This window comes from Bombus vosnesenskii, unplaced genomic scaffold (genome assembly GCF_011952255.1).
Source record: "Bombus vosnesenskii isolate JDL3184/JDL3185 unplaced genomic scaffold, Bvos_JDL3184-5_v1.1 scf7180000016261, whole genome shotgun sequence".
Taxonomy (NCBI): domain Eukaryota; kingdom Metazoa; phylum Arthropoda; class Insecta; order Hymenoptera; family Apidae; genus Bombus; species Bombus vosnesenskii.
In genome coordinates, this window is record NW_022884330.1 from 3,937,993 (window position 1) to 3,963,718 (window position 25,726).

The following is a 25,726-nucleotide window of genomic DNA, read 5'->3' on the forward strand; positions in this document are numbered from 1 at the left end:
CAATTATATAAATATAAATTCATTTCAATTGTAAGTACATCAGCATTGTTTTAGAAATACCGGATGCACCTTTGAACCATTCAATGACTTAACTATTAACTAACTTAACATAAATTTATAGCCGAATAACGTCATTTCTAATGCATCAAAAGTTTTACGCTTTTCACTTCGACTTTTAATGAACTATGTACGATATCATCCGAGAATAACGAAAATTCGAAAAATAGATTTTTCGTTAATGAACAGAAAACAAATAACAACAAATTTCCTTTTCATTTTATCTGATAATATTAGGAATTAAATCTTTAAATATAATATAAATGATATTTATTTCGTTTATTTATTTGTATTTGTACTAATACATGTTTCATAGAGAGGATGCAATATATACAATAAAATACATTATCGAGTGCAACATATTGTCAACAAATAAATATATAAGACGAACTATACAGGGTGTCTCTGAAATTATAGAACAAGCGGTTGGGTGACGATACTACATGCAAAAATCGGTAGTAAAAGAAGAATAACGACTTCTCATTTAAGTCTTCAGTTTCACTCGCAATCATGAATCTGAAAACGCATCATGTACCCATGTATTAACTGCAAATTTCGAATTATGAAACTTCTGTTTCTACTCGTGTCTGCATTGTTAAACATGGGCAATATCACGATTTGTTTTTTGATTAATTAAATGATTCTTAAAAAGTACTAATCCTATCCTTACTTATAAAAACCTTCAAATTGAATATAGAAAAATGAAAAGTAATAATTATTGTCGCGGAGAAAACACACGCGGAGATGACAATAGCAGGAAATTAATCGTGGCAGCGTATATATTTAGTAATAGTCACAAGCAGGAAGTTTTATAATTCGAAATTTTCACTTAATGCACGTAACGTACTTGGATAAGTTTTCAAACTTATTTTCCTCGGAAACGAAACTTCTTTAATCAATTTATTTTTACATGTAAAATCACCAGCTGACCGCCTGTACCATGATTTCGCAGACCCCTTGTACATAAATTACAGAGAATGTATGATATGCAGTATACGTGAAAGCACTGCTTGCAAATTAATTATGCAAAATAATTGTGTAACAAGATGGCAACCAATCAAACAGTATTAATTATTATCTTATTTGTCTAATATTATGCTGTTCGTTGTCCTCGATACTTAATAAAAGTTTTGTCTTATGATTTTAATATTTTTATGATTTCTATTTAAAACAGTGACAATGAAAAAATACTTTAAAATATCTGTAACAATATATGTTATAAATCATAATATATTTTGCATTCCTATATAAAGAATAAATAAAAACAAATACATCTTGTATATAATTAGATTTTCTCTTATTATTTTTGCAGTGGCGATACCTTTGAACGCACAGCGTTATTCACAATTTATACATATTTAATCATCAATTTACTTAATTCTGGATTATTATTTTAATAAATATACAATTTGGAAAGTATTATATATGTTCAATGTCGATATTTTGTATCCTAATTTCAAACGAATTTATAAGATGTATACATTAAACAACAAACATAAATAATATATATATATAATTTTAGAAAAAAATATATTTAGTCATCTAGTAGAGCACTCAATGGATCTTCGCCAATCTTTTCAGCTGTCTTTTTTAGATCCCTCGTTACCGCTTTTTTAACGATCGAACGCGTTTCTGCTGAGTTTACCTGCGATTCGCTTGTGAATTTCTTACCGAAAATATTATCATCGTCGTCGTCGTCGTCAGAAGGAAACAGCGACTTCGACGTGACAGTGGTTTTCTTTGAAGCTGGTGTCTTGGCGAAAATATCATCTTCTCCGCTCGATTGATCGGCAAAAATATCCGTAATATGCGACGTCCTTACGGTCTCGGTAATATTGGTTAACATATCATTTTTACTCGATTGCTCTTGAATACTTCCAGAATCTGACTTCTGTGTTTGATCGAATGGCTCAGAGAACAAATTTGTGTCGTTATCATCATTACCAAATAAACTTATTTTCTTCGCAGTTTGCTCCATAGAATGTCTCTTTTCGGGTATGTTTTCTATCGTCGACTTTTTTACAACGGATCCAAATAAACTATCATCTTCGTCTTCTTCATCGAATAAACTAATCTTGGTATCCTTTAACGGCTTTTTCACGGCTTTAGTTAAAGTCGTCGTAAACAAATCACTTTCCGCATCATCGGTAAACAAGTCCAAAATTGGTTTCTTCGTAGTTTTTTCTTCGATGAATTTCTTATTACCGCTAGAAAACAAACTATCGTCTTCGGAAAATAACAAATTCTTTCCTTTTTCTGGAGACGGTGTTTTCGTAACAAAGGCAAATAACTGACTGGGATCTTTCAACGGATCGTGACTATCATCTCGTAACGGATCGATCATTTTTTTCGATTCGTCTTCGAATTTCGTGTCCTCTGATTTGGATTCCTTTCTAATAGCGCATGAAATTGTAGCGTTTACATTGGAAGTGGTACTAGATTCGGATAACGTGCTACTCTTTTCTTTCTGTTGCTCGGTTTTCCCCGTTTCTGTCTTTATATCGTCGATTTGTTTAATATGCGTGTCTTTCAATACTTTAAAGGTAACCGGTGGCTTTTCAGAAACGACTTTCTCGACTGGGGAGAGAATAGGCGCTCTACCAAACAGTGTATCTTCTTTCTGCGGATCCTCTGGTAGATCAGGTGGTACATCAAATAAATCTTCTTCGTCCGTAGACGGTGACAGTAAAGTATTTTTGTTAGCACTCACTGAACTTTCCTTGCTTATGCTCCCTAATTCAGATTTATCATCCGCAGACAAGAATATATTAGTATCAGGGGTTCTATAAAGATTATCGTTGGTAGACGAAACCAAGTGGTCAGAAATCGCGGCGGTAGTATGGGCAGCACTGGTGTTAGCAGCTGTAAAGGTCTCTTTATTGAAAATACTTGACGATTGATTAACCTGATTCTCATCTTGTGAATTATTCTCAACGAAGTCTACGGTATCAAAATCGATTCCGCTTTGTCTGATAGCGGATTTTCGTGCTTGCCTACTTTGTGGTCGGCGTCTCGCTTGTATCCTAACCCGAGTCTGAAAAATGATAAAAAGAGCAAAAATAAATAAACAATATGATCAACGGAATTATTTTCGCTTTTCAAAATATTTCAGTGATGTTTTAGTAATTACCTTCGAAGCGGTAGTAGACAACGTCTCTAGCTGGGCTGGTTCATCGAAACTAATGGCATTTTCTGCATTATTTTCATCCGAAATCATTGATTGCTGTGATTGCTTCTGCGTGGTGCTATCTTCTACAAAACAACATTTTCCTTTGGGTCAAATATATTATGTTAAAAAATTATAGATGAAGATACAAACTATAAGTGTAGAATGTAAAAGTTATATCTTCGTTACCTGACACACTTAACGGCGAATTAGGACCTTGTGTACTAAGACATCCACCGTCGTCGCTATCTCTATCCGCTGCACTATCTTCTTCATCTGTCTTTTCTTTGCTTTTTCGCCATACTGGTGGTGTATCCATAGGTGAAATCAACTTCAAATCGCCCATTCTTCCCATCAAATTTTTTATCTTCCCAGAAACCACGCGTTTCGCTGCCTGATTGTTCTTTTCAGGCGAAGATAACGTGCCAGGTGTATGTATGTCTAAAGATTTTGGAGGACTCTTCTTTAATTCATTTTCATTATTTTGCATAGGTTCGCGTTCGTCAGAGCTACTAACTCGATGCATATCTTTGTCATTATCTTGTTCTATGTCCGTGGACGCAGTAACAGGAACGTTTGATTCTTCAGACTTCGCAAAGATGTCAGAACTATTTGATGTTTCAATATTCTTAACAGAACGTTCCTTAGTATCCTCTGTCGTCTTCAAATTTAAATGTGCATCCTCTTTTGTTTTTTCCGTTGATACATTTTTGGTACTGAACAAATCATCATAGTCATCATCCTCAAAGATTAATCCATGCGATCCAATGGCAGTAGAAAACAATCCGTTGCCCGAAAGAATATCGCTACTCTTACTTTTGTTCTTCTCAGTGGATACTTTCTGATCCGTGATATCTATTCCGAATGTAGCCGTTTCTGATGGCTGTTTGTTATCTTTCTGCTTTTTATCAATTGGTTTCTGGGCGGAAAACAAATCATTCTCATCGTCGTCGTTGAAAATATCAGGCTCATTTTTAGTTTCGCTTTTGACAGGTTTCGCGAATAAATCGCCATCTTCGATATCGTCATCGTCAAACAACCTAATTTCCTTCGATGTGGCAACATTTTTGCTTTTCTCCAAGCCATTATTTTTTGGTATCGTGTCTCGAATATTGCTTGCAAACAGATCATCATCGGGTATGTCCAAAAATTTTCTACTAGAGGTACTGCTTTCCTGTTTCGCAACCGGTTTCGGTATTATGCCAAAAATATCAACGTCTAGCGAATCCTTATTATCGAATATATCGATTTCTTCGTCAAAGAGACCTCTGCGTTGCGTGGATTTTATTTTATCAGAATACTGAGAAGTTAATAAATCGCTACTCCTTTGCGATCTAGAACCTGAACTGGTCGTCGAAAACAACTCGTCACCAGAGTCGGAATCATCAAATAACGAAGGCATCTTCGATTTTGCCGGTTTTGAATCCGCTTTTGGTAACGGGGGTGGGCCAAACAGATCTTCGTTCTCGAATACATCGTCTTGCGCTATAGACAGTACATCTTCTAACGATTCTTCCTGCGGTTGATTATTTGTTGAATTTAAAATTGAAGTAGCATTCGCTGGATTCTGTGTACGTGCAGTGAAGAGACTGTCACTGGTGATTTGTTCCCGATAGATCTCTTCCGATTTTAAACGCGTTGATGTCATTTGTGGCTGGAAGTCAACGCTAAAACAAAACGGTCATAAAAATAGAAATAAAAAATAATAATATAATATTCTATTAAAGTGAATTCAAAATTGTTTTCTTTTCTTTCTTTTTCTATTGCTTATCTTGAATTAAATTGGAAGAATAGTATTTCATTCTCTGTATTAAAAGATATGCCTTATTTATGGTAGAAGCTTCCTTCTGAAGAATACGTTACAAGATTACAAAACAAAAGCAAATAGAAACATGAAACTTAAAACACGGTGCGTATTAATAAAATGTATAGAGTTAAATATATCGTAACAAAATCAATAAGGCAACGCTTGCAAAAATGAATTTATATAAGAAATGGTAAGATTTCATGACGCTAGTAGTTTCTTCAACGCAACAATTTCTCATAATTCAATTATTCAATATCATGTGTACGCGAAACGTAATAAAATCATTGAATACACTTATAACTGCGATGCATTAAAATGCAAAAATAGGTATAACGATAATATAGTACAATACAATTTCCGATATAGTATTATCAATAACTCGCGGCAAAACAAATCCATAATTGCATGTAATAAATTCTCAAGAGACGTAACGCGATAATTTATAACGTGCTAAATGAATCAATTGCTATTGACAGAAACAAGATTACAGCGAGAGAAATCTTGTCTATGACAAGTTGGCATGTGAGATTGGATTCTAAAAAATTGAATTACCATTCAACAAAATATAATAGCTTTTAGAAAGTACGAGGATCTATCCGTGGAGACGTACTATAGAGATTAGAGACATATGCACCATTCAGACAGGCATATAACAGGACTTTTGTAAGTGATTTGATTTTAAATCAATACATATATACTTGTTAAGTATCACATGTTCTTATATATAAAAACTAGAACTGTTTATTAATTAATTAATTTAATTAAACATATCCCACTACCAATATGATACGGAATTTATTTGTGCAAATTGAAAAATTATTATTGCGTTAGGGATGAATAATGCCAGATGAATAATAGCCATGAGATAATGTAGTACTTACTAGATTTCCTATAATTAGAAATAAATGAAATTAAAAATGTGTTGATCGAATATATGCCTACAAGATACTAGTTCTGGACGAGATACGAATAAACTAAAGGAGCTCGCCTTGAGCTCGCGCATGTAGCCGATACAATCACCGCAACGTAATGAATGATGACTAATGTTTGGATCATCAATTCAATGACATTTGATGTACATGGCACGTGCATTTGTTTTTCGCGCGTATAAAAAAGCAATGACGATATAAATTTTTATCGATATATCATTAAACATGGTCCGACAATCGTAGGGACGATAATACCTTTATTTTTAGCAAAATATATTATTGTCCATAATCTAAATCATCTGATTTGTTATTTAATCTAATTTGCTTTAATTTAATTTAATTTAGTAATAAAATTGGCACTTACCCTATGCTTGAACCACCTGTATTATTAATACTTGATGGTTGAATTGATATTCCACTGCTGTAACTACTTTCATTAACAATGTTTAAATTTTCTGCGTTATTCCTTGCTGTCACAATAGAGTCTTGTTCGTTAATATTATTGTTCAGAATAATATTTCGCGAACGATCAAGTACCGATTCATTGCTAGCACTAATTTCATAATTTGCTGGTGTATTACTTCCGGAAGATCCAGATGATTGAGTTCGCGATATCCTACGAGATAGCTTATTTTCAATCTCTGAAGTTAAGATATTTCCAAATATTGATACTTCCCCCCCTGGTTTCTAAAATATCACATGAAATATTAATTTTGCAGTTCCATTATAATATTTGTAAGTGAAGTATTTTGTTAACAATAGTTATTTTATGCAATCTTACCTTTTTATTTAGTTGTTGATGTTTAGACGATCCGAAGAGGTCACCAACATCTTCATCATCGCTAAATAAATTAGTATTTACGTTAGTTTCTGGGGTACTCGTAGTCATATTACTAGTTACTGATGATGCTATCTCTAAATGATTCCTTCGCGTTCCTTCCGTCTTTGCTGACTGATTATTATTGCTAGAATATTTATTTTTCGTGATTGTATTTTTCGGGGAAAAAATGTCAGAATCAGCATCACCGAAAAGATCATCGATTGCAGATTTTGGTTTCGTCGCTGTAAATACAGGCCCTCTTATTAAACATCTTGAAAAGACGCAAATATGTAAATTACGAAAGCTTATAAGCTACAAGAAACTTACAAACAGCACTAATTGGAGGTGGCACATCAATGCTAGCAGGTATAATATTATTCTTATACGATTTGATTTGTCTTTCCTTGGATGCATTTTCTACAAATTGATCATTTAAAAATCCTTTACTTCTACTGATTATAGTTTTAGATTTATCGTTTAAGATGTTTTCATCTCCCTCTGGTGTAAATAAATCATCTAAAAAATATAATAAAAATTAAATATGGATAAAAATCAAATTAAATTTAATTCATGTAAATACCTTTAAATCGATTTATCGATGCCTCATTTTTTTCATCTACAACAGGTTTTTCAGTCTGTCGAACTGTACCTAATCGCTTGGCTAACTCTTCTGCAAAATTTGGTGTTATATTGTTCGGCAATGGTATCTAAATCAAAGTATAAAGATCTTATAACATGTATGTGTAGTGTAAAGAACATCATACAAGAGTATATATATTAAAGAAAAAGGAAATAGGAACCTTTGATGCATTATCAGTAGGAGTAACTGAATCAGGTACTGAATCTATTTCATTTTGACTCAGTGCATCCATTTTGTCATTTCCTATAATATATGTCATATCATTTCTTTTACTGTAATCCGATTCATTCAAAGAAGGTAATAATCCAACAATGTTTGTTTTTGGTGCAGCATTCATACTGTAATCTTTAAATGCTGCTGTGGTATCATCTTCGCTTTCTGATTCTTCTTCTTCTTCGTCTACTTGTTCAGATTCACTGCTGCTACTGCTTTCTAGACCAATTTTATTTGAATTTTTCCATTTTTCTGAGCCAATGACATAAGGCAAAGGTCGATCTTGGTATGGATTATTTGGTCCCAATACAACACTGTAATTAAATTATCGATATTTTATTTATATATGTATAATAAAAACAATAATAAATAAAAATAATCTAGCAATAATATTTACCTTAGTACTACTTTATTGTCCTCTTCTTCACTATCACTATCAACAAACTCCATTTCCTTGTATTTTTCATACATTATATTTAGGCCTTGCTTGACACTTTCACTCACACTAGCTATGAAATCTGCAGTTGCAGAATCTTCATCCTTACCTTGCTATAAACAAATTTTGATATAGTAATAATTTAAAAAAGTTACAGTATCTTACATCGTAAAAATCTCCAACTACCTCCACTGATGTTTCTGCTTGTTGTCCAATCTCTATATTATCCTCCTGTACACGGCTTTCAATAAATTGAGTATTGGCTAAAGCCAAAGATGTATTGGTAACATTATCTATAAATATTGCTGTTTCATTTAGTTGTGTTGTCAATGAATCTAAGGCTTCTTGAGTTTTATTTGCCCTTGATACCACATTCTATAACAAATATTGTCGGTAAATATAAATCTTGTACAAGTATAATTTTAATAGGTTACACCAATTTCAATCATACATTAGAAAATTGCTGCAGATGTTTAAGGAGTCCTGCATCACCTGCTAAACTCCATTCCCTTCTCTTTTTTCGCATTTCATCTGTAGTCCATGGATGATCCCATGACTTATCCATCCCATTTGATATGTCCTAGTATATCAAATTTCTATTATATATACTTAAAACTATCTAATATATTTTTTCTAAATGCTTAACAAATTTGACAAAAAGGAACAAATTTCCATATTATTTTCATTATACTAATTCTGTTCCATATGAAAAAAGTAATATATAATCTTTATTATTGTTTATATTCGTTAACCTTGAAAGTTTTAAATGTCAAAACTGGTAAATGGTTATACAACATACCATACCACCTAGCCCAATTTACTGTAACAGACTGTTATTTATCTTCGTAATTACATTTACATACGTTGCATTATTTTTTATCAAACTTAGTAAAAGAAAAAAAACACCCACTTAACAGTTGGAATTATCAAGTGTCCGGCACTGTCACAACTACTACTGTATGGGAAAACTTTCAGGAATGTGTGAAAGTTAATCTGAGGCCTATATTTTGCAAGCTGTTTTTTGCTTATACGTCATAAAATAGAGAGTACGTAAAACGCTACAGAAATTCTTAATAAGACAAAGGATTAAAACAATTAAAAATTTTGTATACAAAACATCTTTTTGATATAAATTATCTGTTTGAAAATTATAATATATCTTTTTTTTATATTATTGTGAAGTAATATTCATAATAATTTATGTTTCACTGCGTTATCGTGTTATTTAAAAATTTAGTACAACCAGCACAATAAAGTATATTAATATTTATCATATTTTTCATAATTAAACAAGTAGAAAAGGGCCTTTCTGTTACAGCATACAACGCTGGTCCATACAATGTTGCCAAACCGAACAGTATTTTAGTCCATAGTCCGTATTCAACATTCCGCTGTTCGACCTATAGAGGAACAGCGCTGTAGATTGTTTGTCAATATCTTCGAGTTAGTTGATTTTTACCAAGTTTTATGTGTAAAGCAACCGTTTTACAATAACACAAAACATAAAAAAGATGTCTTGACTGTAAATGTGTCAGAGTGTCTAGTGTATGTGTATAAGACATACTGATAATACTGACAAGGAGAACATCGTATATGTGGAATAATGCTACTTTTATATGCAAGTGAAGAATTCCATCTGTTTCATTAGAGAAAAGAATGTTTGGAACCTTTATACCATAAATAGTATTTGAACTTTCCACAATTAAGATTTTATTATTTATACATTGCCCGATGGATATTTAATATAAGTTTTTGAAGTGGAAAAGCAAGCATTTGTAATACAATAACAAAAAACGACGGATAACCGTTACTGTGCAAAAAGTTCCATAAATTGGTACTTTTAATCGGTACGTACGTATTAAATAAATATTTTATCATAATCTACAGAAAGATCTATTTTATTATAAATTTTTGTAACAAGTTGATTTAATTTTTTAAACAACATTTTATAGCATAAACGTACGTGTGCCTATGTATTAAGTAACAATAAATATAACAAATTTATTTATCATAAGATATAGGATAAATACAATCACGAATACATTATAAAATTTTTGTTAGGCATTAAAAACAATTTATTTATCACATTATGATAAGAAATGTATATTTTATTTGTTCTAGATATACTTTAAAACATGTACATCAGAATGTCACAACAAACAGATATGTATGGTTTATATAGCAAAGATGAATACATCCGACAATTGTGTATCTTGTTTAGTTGATGCACAGAATATTATCTTAGGCAATTGTCCATTTTCTTTATTGCATATCTTTATTCCTGCTCTTTTAGAGCATTCTCATTGTCATAAAGTATACAGTGTTCACAAAATCACTTTTAATGAGGCTGAAAGCACGTACAGGAAGGCTAACTCTCTTTTGAGAAGGTACAGTGTTTTACAACTGACTTTCATGAACAATGAACCATTCGGGAAGTGGAAAACGTCAGGCGAAGGTTTTGGAAGAAAACTATTGGGACTGCAGTGTTTGCACATATAGAAATACAGCAGAAGCATTTAAGTGCCTCATGTGTGACGTCCGTAAAGGAACTTCTACGCGGAAACCCCGTATTAATCCCCAACTTGTGGCACAACAGGTTACAATATTATAGTATTTCACTATATGTTATAAATGCAATAATGTATAATAAATTTACAATACGAGTTAATAATATATAATCTTATTAACATTAATTTATATGTAGGTTGCGCAACAACAATATGTACCACTTTTGAAACCAGGAAAGAAGGAAGGTGCAAGTGGGGGTAGTACAACTAGTAGCGGTAAAGAAAAAGATCGTAAATTGGACAAACCAAGGCGTAAAAATAGGCACCCACCTCGTCTAAAAAATATAGATCGTAGTACGGCTCAGACCAATGAAGTGACAGTGAACAATGTTACTGTCGTTATTACCGAATATAAGCCCAAAGTAAAAAAAAGTTCAGATCAATCTGGTTTGTCTAGCAGTGCTTCTTCTGAAAATGGAAGTCAGCATGATTCTAATCAAGACTCCAGAAGTCTGGATATAGGAACAGATGCTTAGCTCAGTGCTGTAACACATATGTGTATGAATTAATCTAATTAATATATTATATCTGTCAATCTCTATGGACTATGGTCCATTCTGTAGACAAAAACAACCATTTTGTCTATATGTTACAGGTTACGTAACATTCAATGAGGTCAGATGTTTTATGCTATCAGTGGAATCATTAAATTATGTCTTCAGTATAACATAAGAAATATGTTGTATATTGTTGCTACATACTGACATAAAAAAAAATTGTTTCATAACAGTAATCTTGACATCTAAAAGCAACAACAAAAGTTAGTTAAATTTATTTATTTCATAGATTGATAATATTCCAAATTGATCTTTAATATTTAATTACGTATTTTAGATAATTTTATTTGTGCAACTTCGGATATTACGTATTACTCTATTTATATAATATTAATTGTAACAAATGCATTATATGCCTTAATATGGCAAATGGAATTTGATACACCCATTGTTGACATAACAATGTCCACATGACTTTCATTGAATCTATGACGCCACTGCCAGAAAGCATGTTGTAACATTATTGTTAATTAGAATATTTTGACTCATTTATGTATAATATGAGGTATTTATCTTGTTTATTTAATAATTGCTGTGAAGAAGAACTAAGAAACTGGCATTGGTACGTATATACCTTTATCCCATTCCAAATTCGATCTGTTCCAAGCTTTACACTTTAATAGCAGTTAATTTCACTAACACAGAAATTTTTAATTTATATATAGATATACATAAAAAGATATGCGATTAAATTACATAACATACTACATAATATAAATTGAAATAGGTATCACATGGTTTAATATATATTTTAGATAATATCTGAATTTGTAACAAAAAATTTTGTTAATTTTGGTTGCTCACTATTCTCGTTATGAAACACGACAAATGTAACTTTTATGTACTTCTTATATTGCCTCCATACTTTAATAGTATTAGGATATATAGATTCAATGTAATATTACTCGAAAATATTTGACCAATTTACTAAATATTAATTTCTTTATCTAGTAAAATCACAAATATTGGAAGAATGTTACAAAAGACTCGTTTTTCTATTACTGGTACTACAGCAGAGCATAAAAGCTGCAAAGCTAGCTCATATTAGTAACTGCCCAATCACTTGTAACTGTGATTTATAGTTCTTTTTATATTTATTTTTACATATTTTACGTTACCAGATAAGAAATAGCATTATCGAATTGACTCATACTAAATTTATTGTGACTATAAGGACCATAAACAATATGATTATTTCATAAGTAATGGAAAGATATTAACATGCTATACAACCAATTCTTTTTAAATCCATGTAAAATATTTGTATGCTAGTTAGACTGAACTATAAAATGTAATTTGTCATTAAAGTTAATATTCTTTATCATAAACATGAAAGTAAATAATACTTTTACAAACATTTATACATATTCAGGTACCAAAAATTATATAATCATGCAATGTTTTAAAGAGTTTATAACATAGAAAAATGAAATTGTAGCGGCTACTTCTCAATTGTTTTTCATAAATGTCATCAATTTTATAAACTTTACAAGATGAATGTAAAATTTACGTTTAATATTTGTAAATTAAATATATTCGTAAATCATTTTAATTTACTTCAGATAAAAAATTAAAGATATTTTAAATTATATTATCATTGTGAAGATAATGTATTTTTAATCCTTTTACAGTTACAGCAAATGTTTTATACTTTATAATGTACAACTTCAAAGTCCATATTTCCAACTACTGGAATCGTTCATTGATTTAAAAAACGATATTTTTTTAATAATTTAGTAAATATTATGATATTTCTACATTGGATCAATACTAATCAAAAATTTGTACCAATTGTCTTCAATGTGTAAAAATATGTTAAAATAAAATTGGATTTGTGTGTGTTGTAAATTATTAGAACAGAATTACATACTATGTTGTACAGATTGTAAAACTTTCGAAGAATATTGTTGAAATTAACAATATATTATTACAAAGAAAAAATAAATTACACGTTTTAAGAAGAAAAAATACAACTTTTAGTTTAGTCTTTCAAATATTTGTGTTCCTTTTATTTATGTCAAAACAATATACAAGTAAAAAGTAGCACAAGTACTTATGGATATACAATCTTTGGAGATCTCGCTGTCAATATAATTCGTAATCTTTATTGTACTTGTTTACTTATACCTTTCTGTTCTTTTGGATGCTGTATTAGTTGTATGTAGATTACGAATCGTTGAATTCTTATCTTCAGTTACATCCATTTCTTCTTCTTTTTCTTGTGTTCTGGTATCATTGATATTGTTTTGTAACTTCCGTTCCCGAAACCTCTCGCGTACTGTTAAAAATATATATTAAGATGCTAACAATAACAAAATTATTATATAGAAGTTTGGTATTACATGTATATTAACATACCTTCTGGTATTTGTAAAAGATCAAATATTTTATAATTATGTGATTTATTGTCACCACCAACAGCAAATACAAAAGGATTATCTGGGTTGGGTGCAAGACATAACAAAGCACCAAGATTAGTCTTTTTTTCCCAAATAGACCGTGGCTCTTTGTTGTTAATAATATCCCACACCTTTATGACACCGTCGTTTGCTGAAGTAACTAAGAGTCCAGGACATGATGAGCTAAGAGATAAACCTAAAATCATAATAAATCTAGTTATAATTCATATTTATGTATATTACACATTATTCATATATCAATTTTATATAATTTACCTATGACTTCTTTTGTGTGAGCTTGCACATCCCAAATTGATTTGTCTTCCCTAATATCTATATATTGTATATATCCATTAGAGGTACTGACCTAAACCAAAAATAACAATTAAAATAATTTCAACCAGTATAATGTAAATTCTATTTCGAACAAAAATAATATATTTCATATATTTACTAAGCAATAATTTGAATCGAATGAATTCCATAACACTTTTTCCACTTCTCCTAATGCATCCCATGACTGTACAATTGTTTCATACCTACAGTCAAATAATCTTACCAGCCTGAATAAGAAATTAAGCATGTAAGTATTTCAGTTATAATTAAAAAATTTCTATAAATGATCGAAAACTAATAGACATACGTATCTGCGCAACCTGTCAATAAGTAATGACTTTCGTTTGGATGCCATTTTAATGACTGAATTTCTTCTTCAAAAGATGTAAATTTGTTAGCAGGTACCCCAGTTTCTAAATCCCACAACAGAACTGTATGATCAGCAGATGCACTAGCAAGTACATGTCTACAAGAGTATTAAAAAAGCTGCTTTATTAGTGAGTGTATGAAGTTTCAAACAAACATTTTAATTGGTAGATGATACTAACGTATAATTTTTATTCCATGCTAAATCTAATACAGCATCTCTATGCCCAACATAGCTTTGACTTCTCTTTTTATTTGATTTGCGACCAAGTTTACAGGCTGGTTCTAAAGAATCCATTAAATCTAAATCCCATATTTGTATGATAGAAGTCATATCACCAATTGCACATAAATTACCTATAATGAATAAAAAAGTTTATACAAAATTTGTAGCTGCATAAAAATATTTCATACTTACCTGGTTTTGAATCTGAAGGATCAAAATCAAGCCATTCTATACACAATGGGAATGATGGTAACAATATATCATGATGACAATAAAATGAATCTTCATCTTCATTATATACTAAAAAATAGGTAAACTTGTGCTTTAGAAATTATTTATAAGGATTAAAGTTTCTTCATTAAAAAATTATGATTTTTATTTGATATACAAACCAAATACTTCTAGGATACTACCACCTCCTTCTACACGGCCTATTAGTACAAGATTGTCGTTACTTTTAATAATATCATCATCTTTTTCTGAATCATCATCTTCTTCTGTTATAAAAGGGTCTATTCCATCTTCCTCAAAACTTGCAATATTACCAATATTACAGTGTATATTACCTGCTGTATATTAACACCAATTTTTTAAAAAGTTAAATTATTTATGTTATAATATGATAATATTTATCTTACATTCGTCATCATATTTGTCAAAATTATATTCATCTATTTCATGGGATCCTACTTCACGTTTTTTCTTATTGTGTTTTTTATCTGAATCATTTCCAACAGGTCTAAGAAAATTGAAATATTTTTACTGTTGTGAAATACTTTTTTAAAGCTATCAGATATTACTATAATACTTACAGTATTAATTCAGGTTGTTTGTGTTTTATGATTCGGTTTAATTCTTTTGGAGTTAGTTGAATCTGAAAAATTGGTAAACTATGCCCATTAGATTAAACAAATTAAATTTCATACCAAAAATATTAAAATTGATTAACCTTTGCAGGGTTTGCAGAAGCAACACCTTTTTTTACCCACGATGTGCACGGTATTATACTCATTTTCAAACTATATATCTTTTTAAATTAACTTCTACAATAAAAATATTTACAATTATTTATGGAAACATTGAATAACAAGAATAATATCTGATATTAGTTGTCATACGTATTGCACGTTGTATAAATCGTACGTTGTAAATCTATGATTTCAATTTGAGGTACCAACTTTAGGAAATTTTATGCATGTTCAATGTTCAATATGTTAAGAAAGTGATTATTGAAAATTCAATAATTATTAATTAAATGTGAAAAATAAATACGTTTACGTACTGATAGTGCTAAATATATTTAAACTTTAATGTTTAAAATTTATATTTAAAAGTAAAATAAATTAGTTTTTCAAATTGTTTGGGTATTCTTAAACTCACCAGAATGTTAGATATAAAAATTATCCCTGAAGACAGAGATAAAATTACTAAGGAGTACTAGTGTATTTGGTCAAAAGTACTGGTTGAAAGGAAATATGTACGTCAGTAATCATTTGTTTAATTGTCATTGTTAAATCAGAATTGTTCATACAAGTTACTTTTTATATATTATATTTACTATACTGGTAAGTGAACTTATATAATTTTGAACTATTATCGTTTAATATTAATTTGTGTTGGAATAATTTTATCATGATCTATCATAATTTGATAACCTGAAAAATTTTGATGATTTATGATTCTGTAATAAATAGTTATTAAATTTGGATTCATATGTAAATTTCAGTTTATAAAATGAACAGTTCATCGGATCCTAGACGTCCAGAACGAGAAGTTCGGTACAAACCGAGCGTATCAGGCAGTCAGGCACAACCAGACGACAGTGCAACTCCAGATTATATGAATATATTAGGAATGACCTTTAGCATGTGTGGTTTAATGATGAGATTAAAATGGTGTGCATGGGTTTCACTATATTGCTCATGTATTAGTTTTGCTAATTCTAAAGTGAGTGACGATACTAAACAAATACTCAGCAGTTTTATGTTATCTATATCAGCAGTTGTAATGTCGTACTTACAAAATCCACAACCCATGACTCCACCATGGGCATCTGCGATACAATAAAGGGTTTTTTAAATTCACACAACTCTCTTAGAATATTAATTATTTAATTATTTTTTAAAAATTCTTGTAAAACATATGTTAATGTTGATACAATAAAACAGTTTTTAAATTAAGAAAGTAAAGTAGGAGAGGAAAAATAAAGTATTGAATTGGCATTTTTATTTTTTGAAAAGTATATTTTAATACATTAAATGAATTACTTCGCAATGTATCACTTTTTGCTAATGATATTCTACAAATGTCACTTACAATATTTCTCTAATATTTATATATTATATGTATAGTATTTTCTAAATATCTATCGCGCAAGCTAAAAATTAAATAGATCAAATATATTTTTTCTATTTTTTTACATAAATACAGTAATTTTAAAGATTCAACTATTAAAAGATTGTTGATAAAAATTATGTTTCGTAGCTCATATTTTTCTGTTACATAATTATATCTTCTTACCAGCTACATATTTTACATCTTACGCGTAATCTATATACCTTTTCAGTCCCATTTTTGCATCCATTGAAAGATTAGTAAAAAATGTAATAGAAAGTATTGTTCAATCGTGTAATGAAAGATCTCGAACATTAAGTAAAAGAGATAATGTTAAGTGACAAAATCATATAGACAATATCACATTTTGTTAACTCTATTAAAAACTGTACAAAAATGCATGCATACAATTCTATTGAAAACTGTACAGAAAGCTGGTACTAAATGCGATTGACGAGTAGGCCAGTGCAACTTTTTTTATAGACGTTTACACGTTTTTTACCATGTTATAACAATCAACAGATTAAAAAAAGCAAGAATCTATATTCTTAGAAGTTATCCTTAAAAGTTGATATTTCTTTTGAGTGACAAGGCATCTTCATTCGTGTAAATCGTCATTCATATAATCCGCTGCCTTTTTGCTAATTTTCTTATTTGTCTTTATATATGTATATTTATTTATTAGATCTTTAATGTATATGTAATTAACTCTGTATCTTATTTGTCCTTTGGTTTATCATTTAGTTGGCAGAAAACGTTCTGAATCAGAAAATATTTCGTCTCATTCGAGAAATGGCTGTACAAAAAGGAAAACGAAAAGTAGTATTTTTATACTACGATAAAAATCATATTATTCGAATTTGACTATCTATCTATTATTCGAGAAATTTCAGAACTTCTCTACATATCGAGTTTCCGTTTACTGTCTTCATACTTCAGTGAAAGATCGTATAAAAAGAGGCAACATAGATATATGGCCCCTTCATTTTAGAATATTTCATATGTTCATCCATCCAAGGGTTTAAGGGAATGATTCTAAACGATCACACTGAAGAATGTGACATTGGCACAGACACTTTAAATCTATCCCACCTCATTTCTATGGTCCCCGGTCGGTCTAACATTTTGCAATTAAACGCTACTTTCGCCTCGACCAACCAGCGTAATCGGATAAACGTATTTCTTGCGTTTCGCGTTGAAAAATGGCGAACTATGTTGCCCGTGCGTAGGTGTCGGCGATAGTCCACGTAGAAGAGGTAACGAAGCATCACCAGGCAGCCCTGTTGCGTCAAATTTCTTTTTCCACTCTGCCCCTAAGTCCGTAGCTGGTGCCATCAAACCTTTACACTCTGGGGAACTTCTGACACTGAGGAACACGTCGTTACTGCTATCACGTTGTCCAGAAGAACCCTTGAAAACGACAGGAATATGTTAACGTTGTGAAAGTGCAAATTTATCTAGTTTATAAAATATGATGTCTTATAGAATAATCGAATACTTTTGCTTCGAAAAAGTCCAAGCTGGATCCATTCGTTTCGTGTTCCTCCACGGGGAAACCTGATTGAACTCGATTCGACGTTTGAGACGCCCTAGATGAATGGGAAGAGGCTTGCGACGATGAGTTTTCCGACAAGTCGTCTCTGCAGCAGGCAGCTGTGCACACTCTTTGCTCTCTGCAATTTACCATAAATATTACCTTAAGGATAAAAAAATAATTTCGAATTCAAAAAAAAAAGAAAAGAAAAAAACAAAAATATTTGGGCTACCTCCTGACGATAACAGAGTCCCGTCTTCTCGGTACTGGCGGCGGAAGACCAGCGGTTAAGCTCTTGGCGCTTTCGTAGCTCGCCTCGCTGTTGCCGCTGCTTGTGTTACTGCCGTTGTTCCCTTCCCTCAGGAAGTAATTCTTCGCCGAGAGCATAGCGAAGTGAAGATTGTTCTTCAAGTCGTCCGCCGCCGTTGACAAGTTTCCCGAAATTTTGGGTGTACGCCTCATCGGTCTCGGTGGTGGTACCGGCGATGGTGGACTGCTCGACGCCTCCGAGAGTGTTTCCGGCGTGGCTAGTGGCGCCGTTCGAGAGCTCTCGTCCCAGTCGCTTCGACGATTCGATCTTCGTGTTAAAAAGTAAGAAAAAAGACGAACAAGAAGAAACTGCTTGACATAACTCTTGAGATAAAAAATAAACTGCAGCTAAAGAGCAACATTTTATGATCGAAGACAACAAAGAAAATACGATGTCTGATTATTAGAGCGTAAAGTGTTCCTCTTAAGCCGCAATTCTTCGGAAGAACCGTTTTCCGTTAGATGGTCTGGTCTGATGGAGTGCAATGAGTATTTAGGTGCGCGATTGCCGAAGCGGTGAACCTTGTGAAACGTGAAACATAAGCGAACGTGAACGAGAGCGTGATATATGAGGTTCCTCAAACACGATGGGATACTATTTTGATTGTTTCTCGCGCCTATGTATGTAGTTCGAATGAGATTAGAAACGCATCGAATGCAAATATACAAATCGAAATTTAACGTATAAATTTCCTGCCTCGGACGTAAATATTTACATAAATATTTTATAAAATTCGACAAAATACAGTGCAAATACAAATACGTGGAATATTCTTCTACCCGTACGTTTATTATCCCTAAAACAACCAAGTTATTACATCGTTATATCGTTCTTTTCGTTGACTTAAAATCCTCATCGTAAATCTAATATATCGGCATCCATTTAACGTCGGTCCTCCGTCACGGACCATAGTTTGTCGTCCAGACGTATAATTGCTATTCTTACGATTTAGTTTCGTCGGCCCTGGGCGTGTTGAGCAATTCGCTGGCCAGACTGACGTATTCCCATGGGATTCCCCTGGAGTCGACGCTCAGCTCGCGACCAGCTTGAGGAAACTCCGAGGGGCTTTGCAACGACGTGAAGCTTGTCTCCAGGCAGAGTTTGTGCGGTGGCGTCCCAGCCAGGTTGCTAGGATGCGACTTTACTGGGCTGGATGAAGAGAGTAACGCTCTCATCTCCTGTTCCACCTCCATCTCCTGGATCTCGACGGCCTCGCGTGCCTCCGACGGCTCCGTCGATGATGCGTGACCGGAAGCCAGCCTCTGTGGCTTCGCCGGTCCCAGGGTCGTTACAACCTGACATATCCACACGCGTGGTTCCAATATAATCGTCTCACGAAACCGCCAGACATTATTTTACGACAATTCCGTGTTATTTTCTATTGTGATTCAAGAAGCAATTTGATTCGAACCGATGATTAACGAATGTCATATATCGATATACAGGATGTAAGACTTTGCAAGTCGATAGGATATCTTGGTGAGTGCTATAAGCTCACAAAGTCTTACAGCCTTTTTCTTTTTTATAACACCTTTCGTGACATTATGATAGGTGATAATGACAGGTGGTAATGTTATGAATCGATAGAATTTTTGAAGTTACAGAAAGAAAAATGTATAAAGTTTCAAATATTTGTCGATCGGATAGCTTCAAAATTCGTGGTCACATTGCCTTTTATTGCGTTTAGAGATCTTTCATTCGTATCTATGTATCCTTACAAAGTCTACTTCCTACTTTTACATCGATCAACGATTGAATGGAAATTAACATTTAAATCCGGTTTCTTTGCTTCTCTATTCTTTGCACGTTTATTTTAAAGTTGAAGTTTTATTCGATTTGCGCGAACGTTCAAAGAATTACTGCAAATTAGTGATCGATATCATAAACGTTATTTTACTGATTCGCGATACATGAGATAAGGTTTGGATTCGTGTCAACATTGATAGATAAAACGGCAAATAAACAGCTGTATCATTGACTAAAGTGAAGAGTGTGGACGATTTGAAGGTCGTTTCCCGGAGACTAACTTACTGAAATATTTTTCTATTTCACTTTACTCGCTCTTACAGAAATATTTCTCCGTCCGATAATTCGCTCTTCGGGACACGAAGCGTCTAACACGTGCTTCTTTATACATCTTCAAAGCAATTTCGAAACTTTGCAAAATATACTGTGCAATTTATTTCTCGTTTTATGCTGTACGAGAAAGATGAACGCGAGTTTCTAATTTTCATTATCCAGCATAGAAATTTTTAACAAGTATGTATATATTCATAAAAGATATAAAGAAGTTTCCGAATAAATTGACTAAAAGTTCAGGTATATGCCGCTCGAAATTCGCTCGCGTACATTTATTATTCCTGTACTACGTTAGAAGCGAATTTCCTTAATTTATTTAAGGTAAAGAGTAACAGCAAAAAAAAAAAAAATAGATAAAATATAGAGATGAATTTTTACCCGATGCAGCAACATTTTTGCCATGGAAAAGAATTTATTACTCGTATAAGAAAAGAACGCGTTTAAATATTTGATGTTTTATCACAATATTCTGCCTTCATGCTATTGACGTACGATAGATGATGATAAACTTAATTACGAGCTGAACGAAAAAATCAAATACAATGGCCATATGATAGACTAAATGCGTGAGTACACATGCATGAACGACTGGGTGGCAAATAGCATTCGACTGATCGACGATCAATTTTCTGCTCTACATCGTTTATCTACGGCTCTATCGTTACAATCGTTGTTATGCTTCTATCGTACACATATCGTTTAACACGATCTCGTGTACGAAACTAATCTCTATGTTCATTTACGACACGTACTCCTGTTTCGTTTCGGAAGCAAATGTATATTTCGAGCAAACGTGTAAATGAACGGTCGTGATTGTGATACTTAAAGATCATGATCGTGAATAATCACATGCGATAAACTAATCAAAGACAGATTAGACTGCAATTTGGTCGCTGCAGACGAGACCGTCGTTTTTATTGTCTTAAAGTGCATATAACGAATAGATAGACTAAATATACCAATCAAATACATATTAGATACTTCAAGGTTTAATTTGTACAATTTACTGAAAATATCTATCATCTTACTGTTCTAAAATAAATACTAAAATAAAATAGATTCAATTATTTGTTACTCGAATTCTAACATATAAATACTTTTGCAGCACTGTATCGTAACAATCCAGTCGAACAGATAATTGCTTGAAAATTTAGAAGAACAAGGAAGTATAACACAGAGAGATCGTATACGACAAACGTCCGTCTAGCAACAACGAACGTCTGCAAGCAGTTAGCTAAAGACAGCCACTTCTTCAGCGACCTGCGTCACTCTGAACCAGCGATACCATCTCGTTCTATCTTTTCCCCGTAATTTTCAACCATACAATCGACACACAGTCCATTACAATTCTACCAACGTAAATATCTACGAGAACACTCTCTATCTACATTCTACATAATGCGAAACCGTTAATTAGAAATGATTGGGTAATGGTATCACCGATTCGTGGTTGTTGGTGAAACACGGACCCGATGAAGCCGAAAGACATCAATGTACCTTGTGCCGTGGCAAGAAGAGTGTGTGGTGACATAGACGTCGGCGTCGCGGCCGTGAGAGCTCGTCGGTGTACTTTGATGATGGAGTACGACCGCGACGTGTCGTTGTTCAGGCGTCCGTTGTGTTGCTGCGTCCGTCGCAACCGTTGCACGCGTTGCTCTATCTCCGTCTGCAGCGCCGCGATCTCTGCACGCTGACACCTAATCCACACACCACACACCCTCAGCCACACATCCTTTCGTGAGATCGCCGGTTATTATCGGTCGCCACGATACAACTTTTTTCGCATTTCATCAATTTCGCAATGCAAAACCTATGTAATCTAACTCTATGTAATTGGGAAATCGGTTAATCTTCTACGCTACGGGGATGTCAGAGATTCGAGAGAGCTAAGATTCCAGCGGAGAAAGAATAGCCAAGGATAGAGATAGACAGCTTCAGAGTTTATTCAAGCAGGAAAGCAACGATACGGCTACTCCTCGTTCCTCCACGCTAATATGCAAGTAATTTAGCCAGTACGTTGGTTCTTTGGACGTTTAACAGATTACTTGTACGCTTAAGGGATTGCGTTCATCCGTTATCCTGTTTTCTGTAGACTTTGAACCGTCGATTAATTTTCGATGTATTTCAGGTAATCGACTACGTTCTAAGGTGCGAAAGTTGCTTGCTTCGTCACTACCATGCAAAGCGAGAGCAGATTAATCAGCATCTTTCCTTTTTTGCCATAACAGTCGAGGCTGATACATTAGCATGATCTGGAAAAGTGTGAAATTAGGAAAAGAATCTAACGACTCGAGACGCAAAGCGAATATTAATAGCCACAAAACAAATGTATAATCATTTCTTTTTTGCACATGTATTATTTATATAAAATCTATTCCAATTAATTTCCGATTAAATAATAGAAAGTATGATTTCGTGATAATTCCGAATAATATAAATAATACATGACGTATAGAATTGTATTCGTATTACTTTTAAATGTTTCAGGCATAGAAGTAGGAAGCGAAATTTAACAAATAAATAAATAACAACATTTTCGTGGTATAAAGTATATTGATCAAAAGTAGCGTACATTAAAAATTATACAGAATCGAGTTGTTCCGATATGCAATCAAAACGACCACTATCGGATAGAAGATTTAGTATAATGTATTTGTTTTACTTAGGTAATCAAGGTTCATTTTAAGGCTGGTATAATATAATTCTTCGAATAAAAAAGTTCTGTTATTGGATTAGTTTAATTGTTGCATCGATTACGCTTCTTTTCTGATAAGAATGTCCATACGATTATTACATACGTATGTTTAGTCGTTTTGGATGCAATCGCGATTCAAGTAAAAGTATAAAATAAAACACGAAGAAAAACAAAAACCATTTAAAAAGAAAGAGATGTACAGAATAATGCGAAAAGCTATAAATATAATCGTTTGCAAATGTTACGGTAACCCATGCAGTGTCGAAGAACATGCGTGTCAGCTATTTGATTGATTTAAATGAAAATAAAAAAAGTAAAAAACTGAAATATTCTATATAGTAATTTTCAATCGATTCTTATTACATCGTATAAATATTATTGCTTCGATATTGTGCTTCGCGCTAGAAATTAATTTAAAAAAGGAGCTATAAACCAAATAGTTTTTAAATATAAATGAAGGAACGTAAAATTAAATAAACAATACTACCCTATTTAAGAAAAACTACCACTACAACCACTTCACTTGTGGTTTTACGTATACTTAACTACATAACTATATACAAAAACATTACGCAACAAATTGATTAAAATTTATTTCAACTTAAACGTAAAAGAATCTTATAGCTTCTTCGTCAGTCGGACATTAAAATTCGATAAAAAGTATCACTTTGTAACAAACAGGTTTTATCATAAAAGCTCTATCCTAGAGTACTATTGCTTAGTAAATCGTCAGTGGATTAACAGTTTCGTCGCGAGGAAAGAATCTGTGATACCTTTATCACTCTTAATATCCACATCATTCGTCTAACGATAACATATAACTTCTACAAAGAATGTTTCATAGAATGAAAATATTGGAGTCATGATATTGCTCTCACAGTAAAAACTACTATACAAAATTGATAAAAGGATTAAAAAAAAATGCATATATATATATATATAAAATTTCTACTATCTGTGTCAATTTACGTCTTCTATTTAAAGATATGATCGCCAATGTGAATATTAGCAGCGAAAGGATCGATATTCACAATAGAACAGCTCCACCTCGTTATCAAGATCCAGACTTCGTTTCCTTTTGTTCGTGTACCTCGACATTGACCACAATAGTCTCGTTATCCGTTTCCGCGACGTTTCGAGTACTTTCAGTTTGCACACTACCAACATCTCCATTTTTCACGTGTCCATTACTCTCTATATTGATTACTACGTTCTGAGGTTTGTCCTCTTCCTTCAGATTCAGTTCGTCCGTTGTTTCCTCCAAGATTTCGTAATTACCCAGCCTTACCGAGGACATTCGGCGAACCGGCGGTTGCGACCTCTTTATCTGACGAATTATCAAATCGGTCTGGCTTACCTTGTTCAATGCTTTCAGCATATTGTCCGGCATATGGTCCTGTATCATCACCGGGCTTATCAACACCTCGTCGAAGTCGCACGGTCCTGCCCAAAGCGCTTGGTACACCGGTTCGTGTTTGTGTAACATTTGTCTGAAATAAAAGAAGGAGATCTTGCGTTCGTGCGGCTCAATTTCGACGATCTAATTTTTTTTCCAACGAAATTAATTCTTCAATCTTCTATGAGACACTAGTCGCTACGTGAGATTCATGCAATTGGATGCATACGCGGATTTGAATATTCGATGGATGACTTCCTCAACTATGTACGTTATTTTTAAAGTATCGTTTATAAAGCGATGTAGTCTGATGGTTTTCAAAGTTTGAAAATAGTTTGCACGTATCGGCGTTCGAATTCTAGAGATCTAAAGTATTGGAATAATTTGAAGGTTTAGGAGAATTTAAATCTATGGATAGCTCGTTAAATTTTCTATTTAAACCGGACAACGCGTGGTAGCCAACGTAACACTTTTCAGTCAGCTCTCAAAGTTTGAAAACGATCGCACCATTAATCTTACTAAAAAATTACTTCGTGCACGAATCCGTGCACGATTAGGTATAATACTACGTATCGCGCGGTGTAACATCGTGTACTCGTTCTCTATAGATTTCAATCATGCAAATACATGGATATAAAAGATGATTGTACGACAATTTCTTCGACAGGAAACAGTCATGAATGTGCGACGATAGATTTGAAAGAAACAAGTGTAGAATACGAATCCGAGGAACACATGCGGGGCAATGCGGGCACATCTCCAAGATGCAATTACCCAGAGCAACCCTGAAAATGCAAACTTTTCGATAAACGTACCTCCAACGGCTCTCATACTTTTTCCTAGAAACGAAAAACATCTT

The 25,726-nt window shown here is 32.8% G+C and overlaps 4 protein-coding genes across 10 annotated transcripts in view; 2 read left to right on the forward strand and 2 right to left on the reverse strand.

Annotated features, from left to right (window-relative positions):
- Nucleotides 1-310: 310 nt before the first annotated feature.
- LOC117241812 (WASH complex subunit 2-like) lies at nt 311-15,554 on the reverse strand. The gene is made up of 23 exons (XM_033507952.1): nt 15,469-15,554; nt 15,332-15,393; nt 15,158-15,258; nt 14,912-15,088; nt 14,712-14,819; nt 14,476-14,650; nt 14,235-14,393; nt 14,046-14,154; nt 13,868-13,958; nt 13,551-13,787; nt 13,312-13,470; nt 8,821-8,888; nt 8,520-8,648; nt 8,255-8,443; nt 8,030-8,181; nt 7,580-7,946; nt 7,360-7,486; nt 7,107-7,295; nt 6,741-7,021; nt 6,324-6,646; nt 3,413-4,890; nt 3,188-3,309; nt 311-3,091 (listed from the first exon to the last, which is right to left on the reverse strand). Exons 1-23 carry the CDS (start codon nt 15,529-15,531, stop codon nt 1,592-1,594), a joined length of 6,366 nt encoding a protein of 2,121 aa, XP_033363843.1. The 5' UTR covers nt 15,532-15,554; the 3' UTR covers nt 311-1,591.
- On the forward strand, nt 8,857-12,391 carry LOC117241850 (YY1-associated factor 2). Its single transcript, XM_033508041.1, has 6 exons — nt 8,857-9,114; nt 9,387-9,915; nt 10,190-10,664; nt 10,773-11,133; nt 11,231-11,395; nt 11,470-12,391. The coding sequence occupies exons 3-4, from the start codon at nt 10,488-10,490 to the stop codon at nt 11,109-11,111; spliced, it is 516 nt and encodes a 171-aa protein (XP_033363932.1). The 5' UTR covers nt 8,857-9,114; nt 9,387-9,915; nt 10,190-10,487; the 3' UTR covers nt 11,112-11,133; nt 11,231-11,395; nt 11,470-12,391.
- Nucleotides 15,555-15,914: 360 nt separating the features above from the next.
- LOC117241851 (protein Asterix) lies at nt 15,915-16,708 on the forward strand. Its single transcript, XM_033508042.1, has 2 exons — nt 15,915-16,084; nt 16,246-16,708. Exon 2 carries the CDS (start codon nt 16,254-16,256, stop codon nt 16,584-16,586), a length of 333 nt encoding a protein of 110 aa, XP_033363933.1. The 5' UTR covers nt 15,915-16,084; nt 16,246-16,253; the 3' UTR covers nt 16,587-16,708.
- Nucleotides 16,709-16,730: 22 nt separating this feature from the next.
- LOC117241841 (sn1-specific diacylglycerol lipase alpha) overlaps nt 16,731-25,726 on the reverse strand; it is a 53,299-nt gene continuing 44,303 nt past the window's right edge. For 2 of the 7 annotated variants that reach the window (XM_033508022.1, XM_033508023.1), the window contains 6 exons: nt 25,683-25,706; nt 24,829-24,961; nt 19,643-19,992; nt 18,620-18,964; nt 18,352-18,526; nt 16,731-18,263 (listed from right to left, as the gene is read on the reverse strand). In XM_033508022.1, the coding sequence (XP_033363913.1) occupies nt 17,985-18,263; nt 18,352-18,526; nt 18,620-18,964; nt 19,643-19,992; nt 24,829-24,961; nt 25,683-25,706 (1,306 nt within the window). In that variant the 3' untranslated portion in view covers nt 16,731-17,984. Of the gene's footprint in view, nt 18,264-18,351; nt 18,527-18,619; nt 18,965-19,642; nt 19,993-22,273; nt 22,474-22,565; nt 23,029-24,828; nt 24,962-25,682; nt 25,707-25,726 lie in introns of those variants that run through there. The other 5 variants (XM_033508025.1, XM_033508024.1, XR_004495128.1 and 2 more) reach the window with 5 other exon arrangements.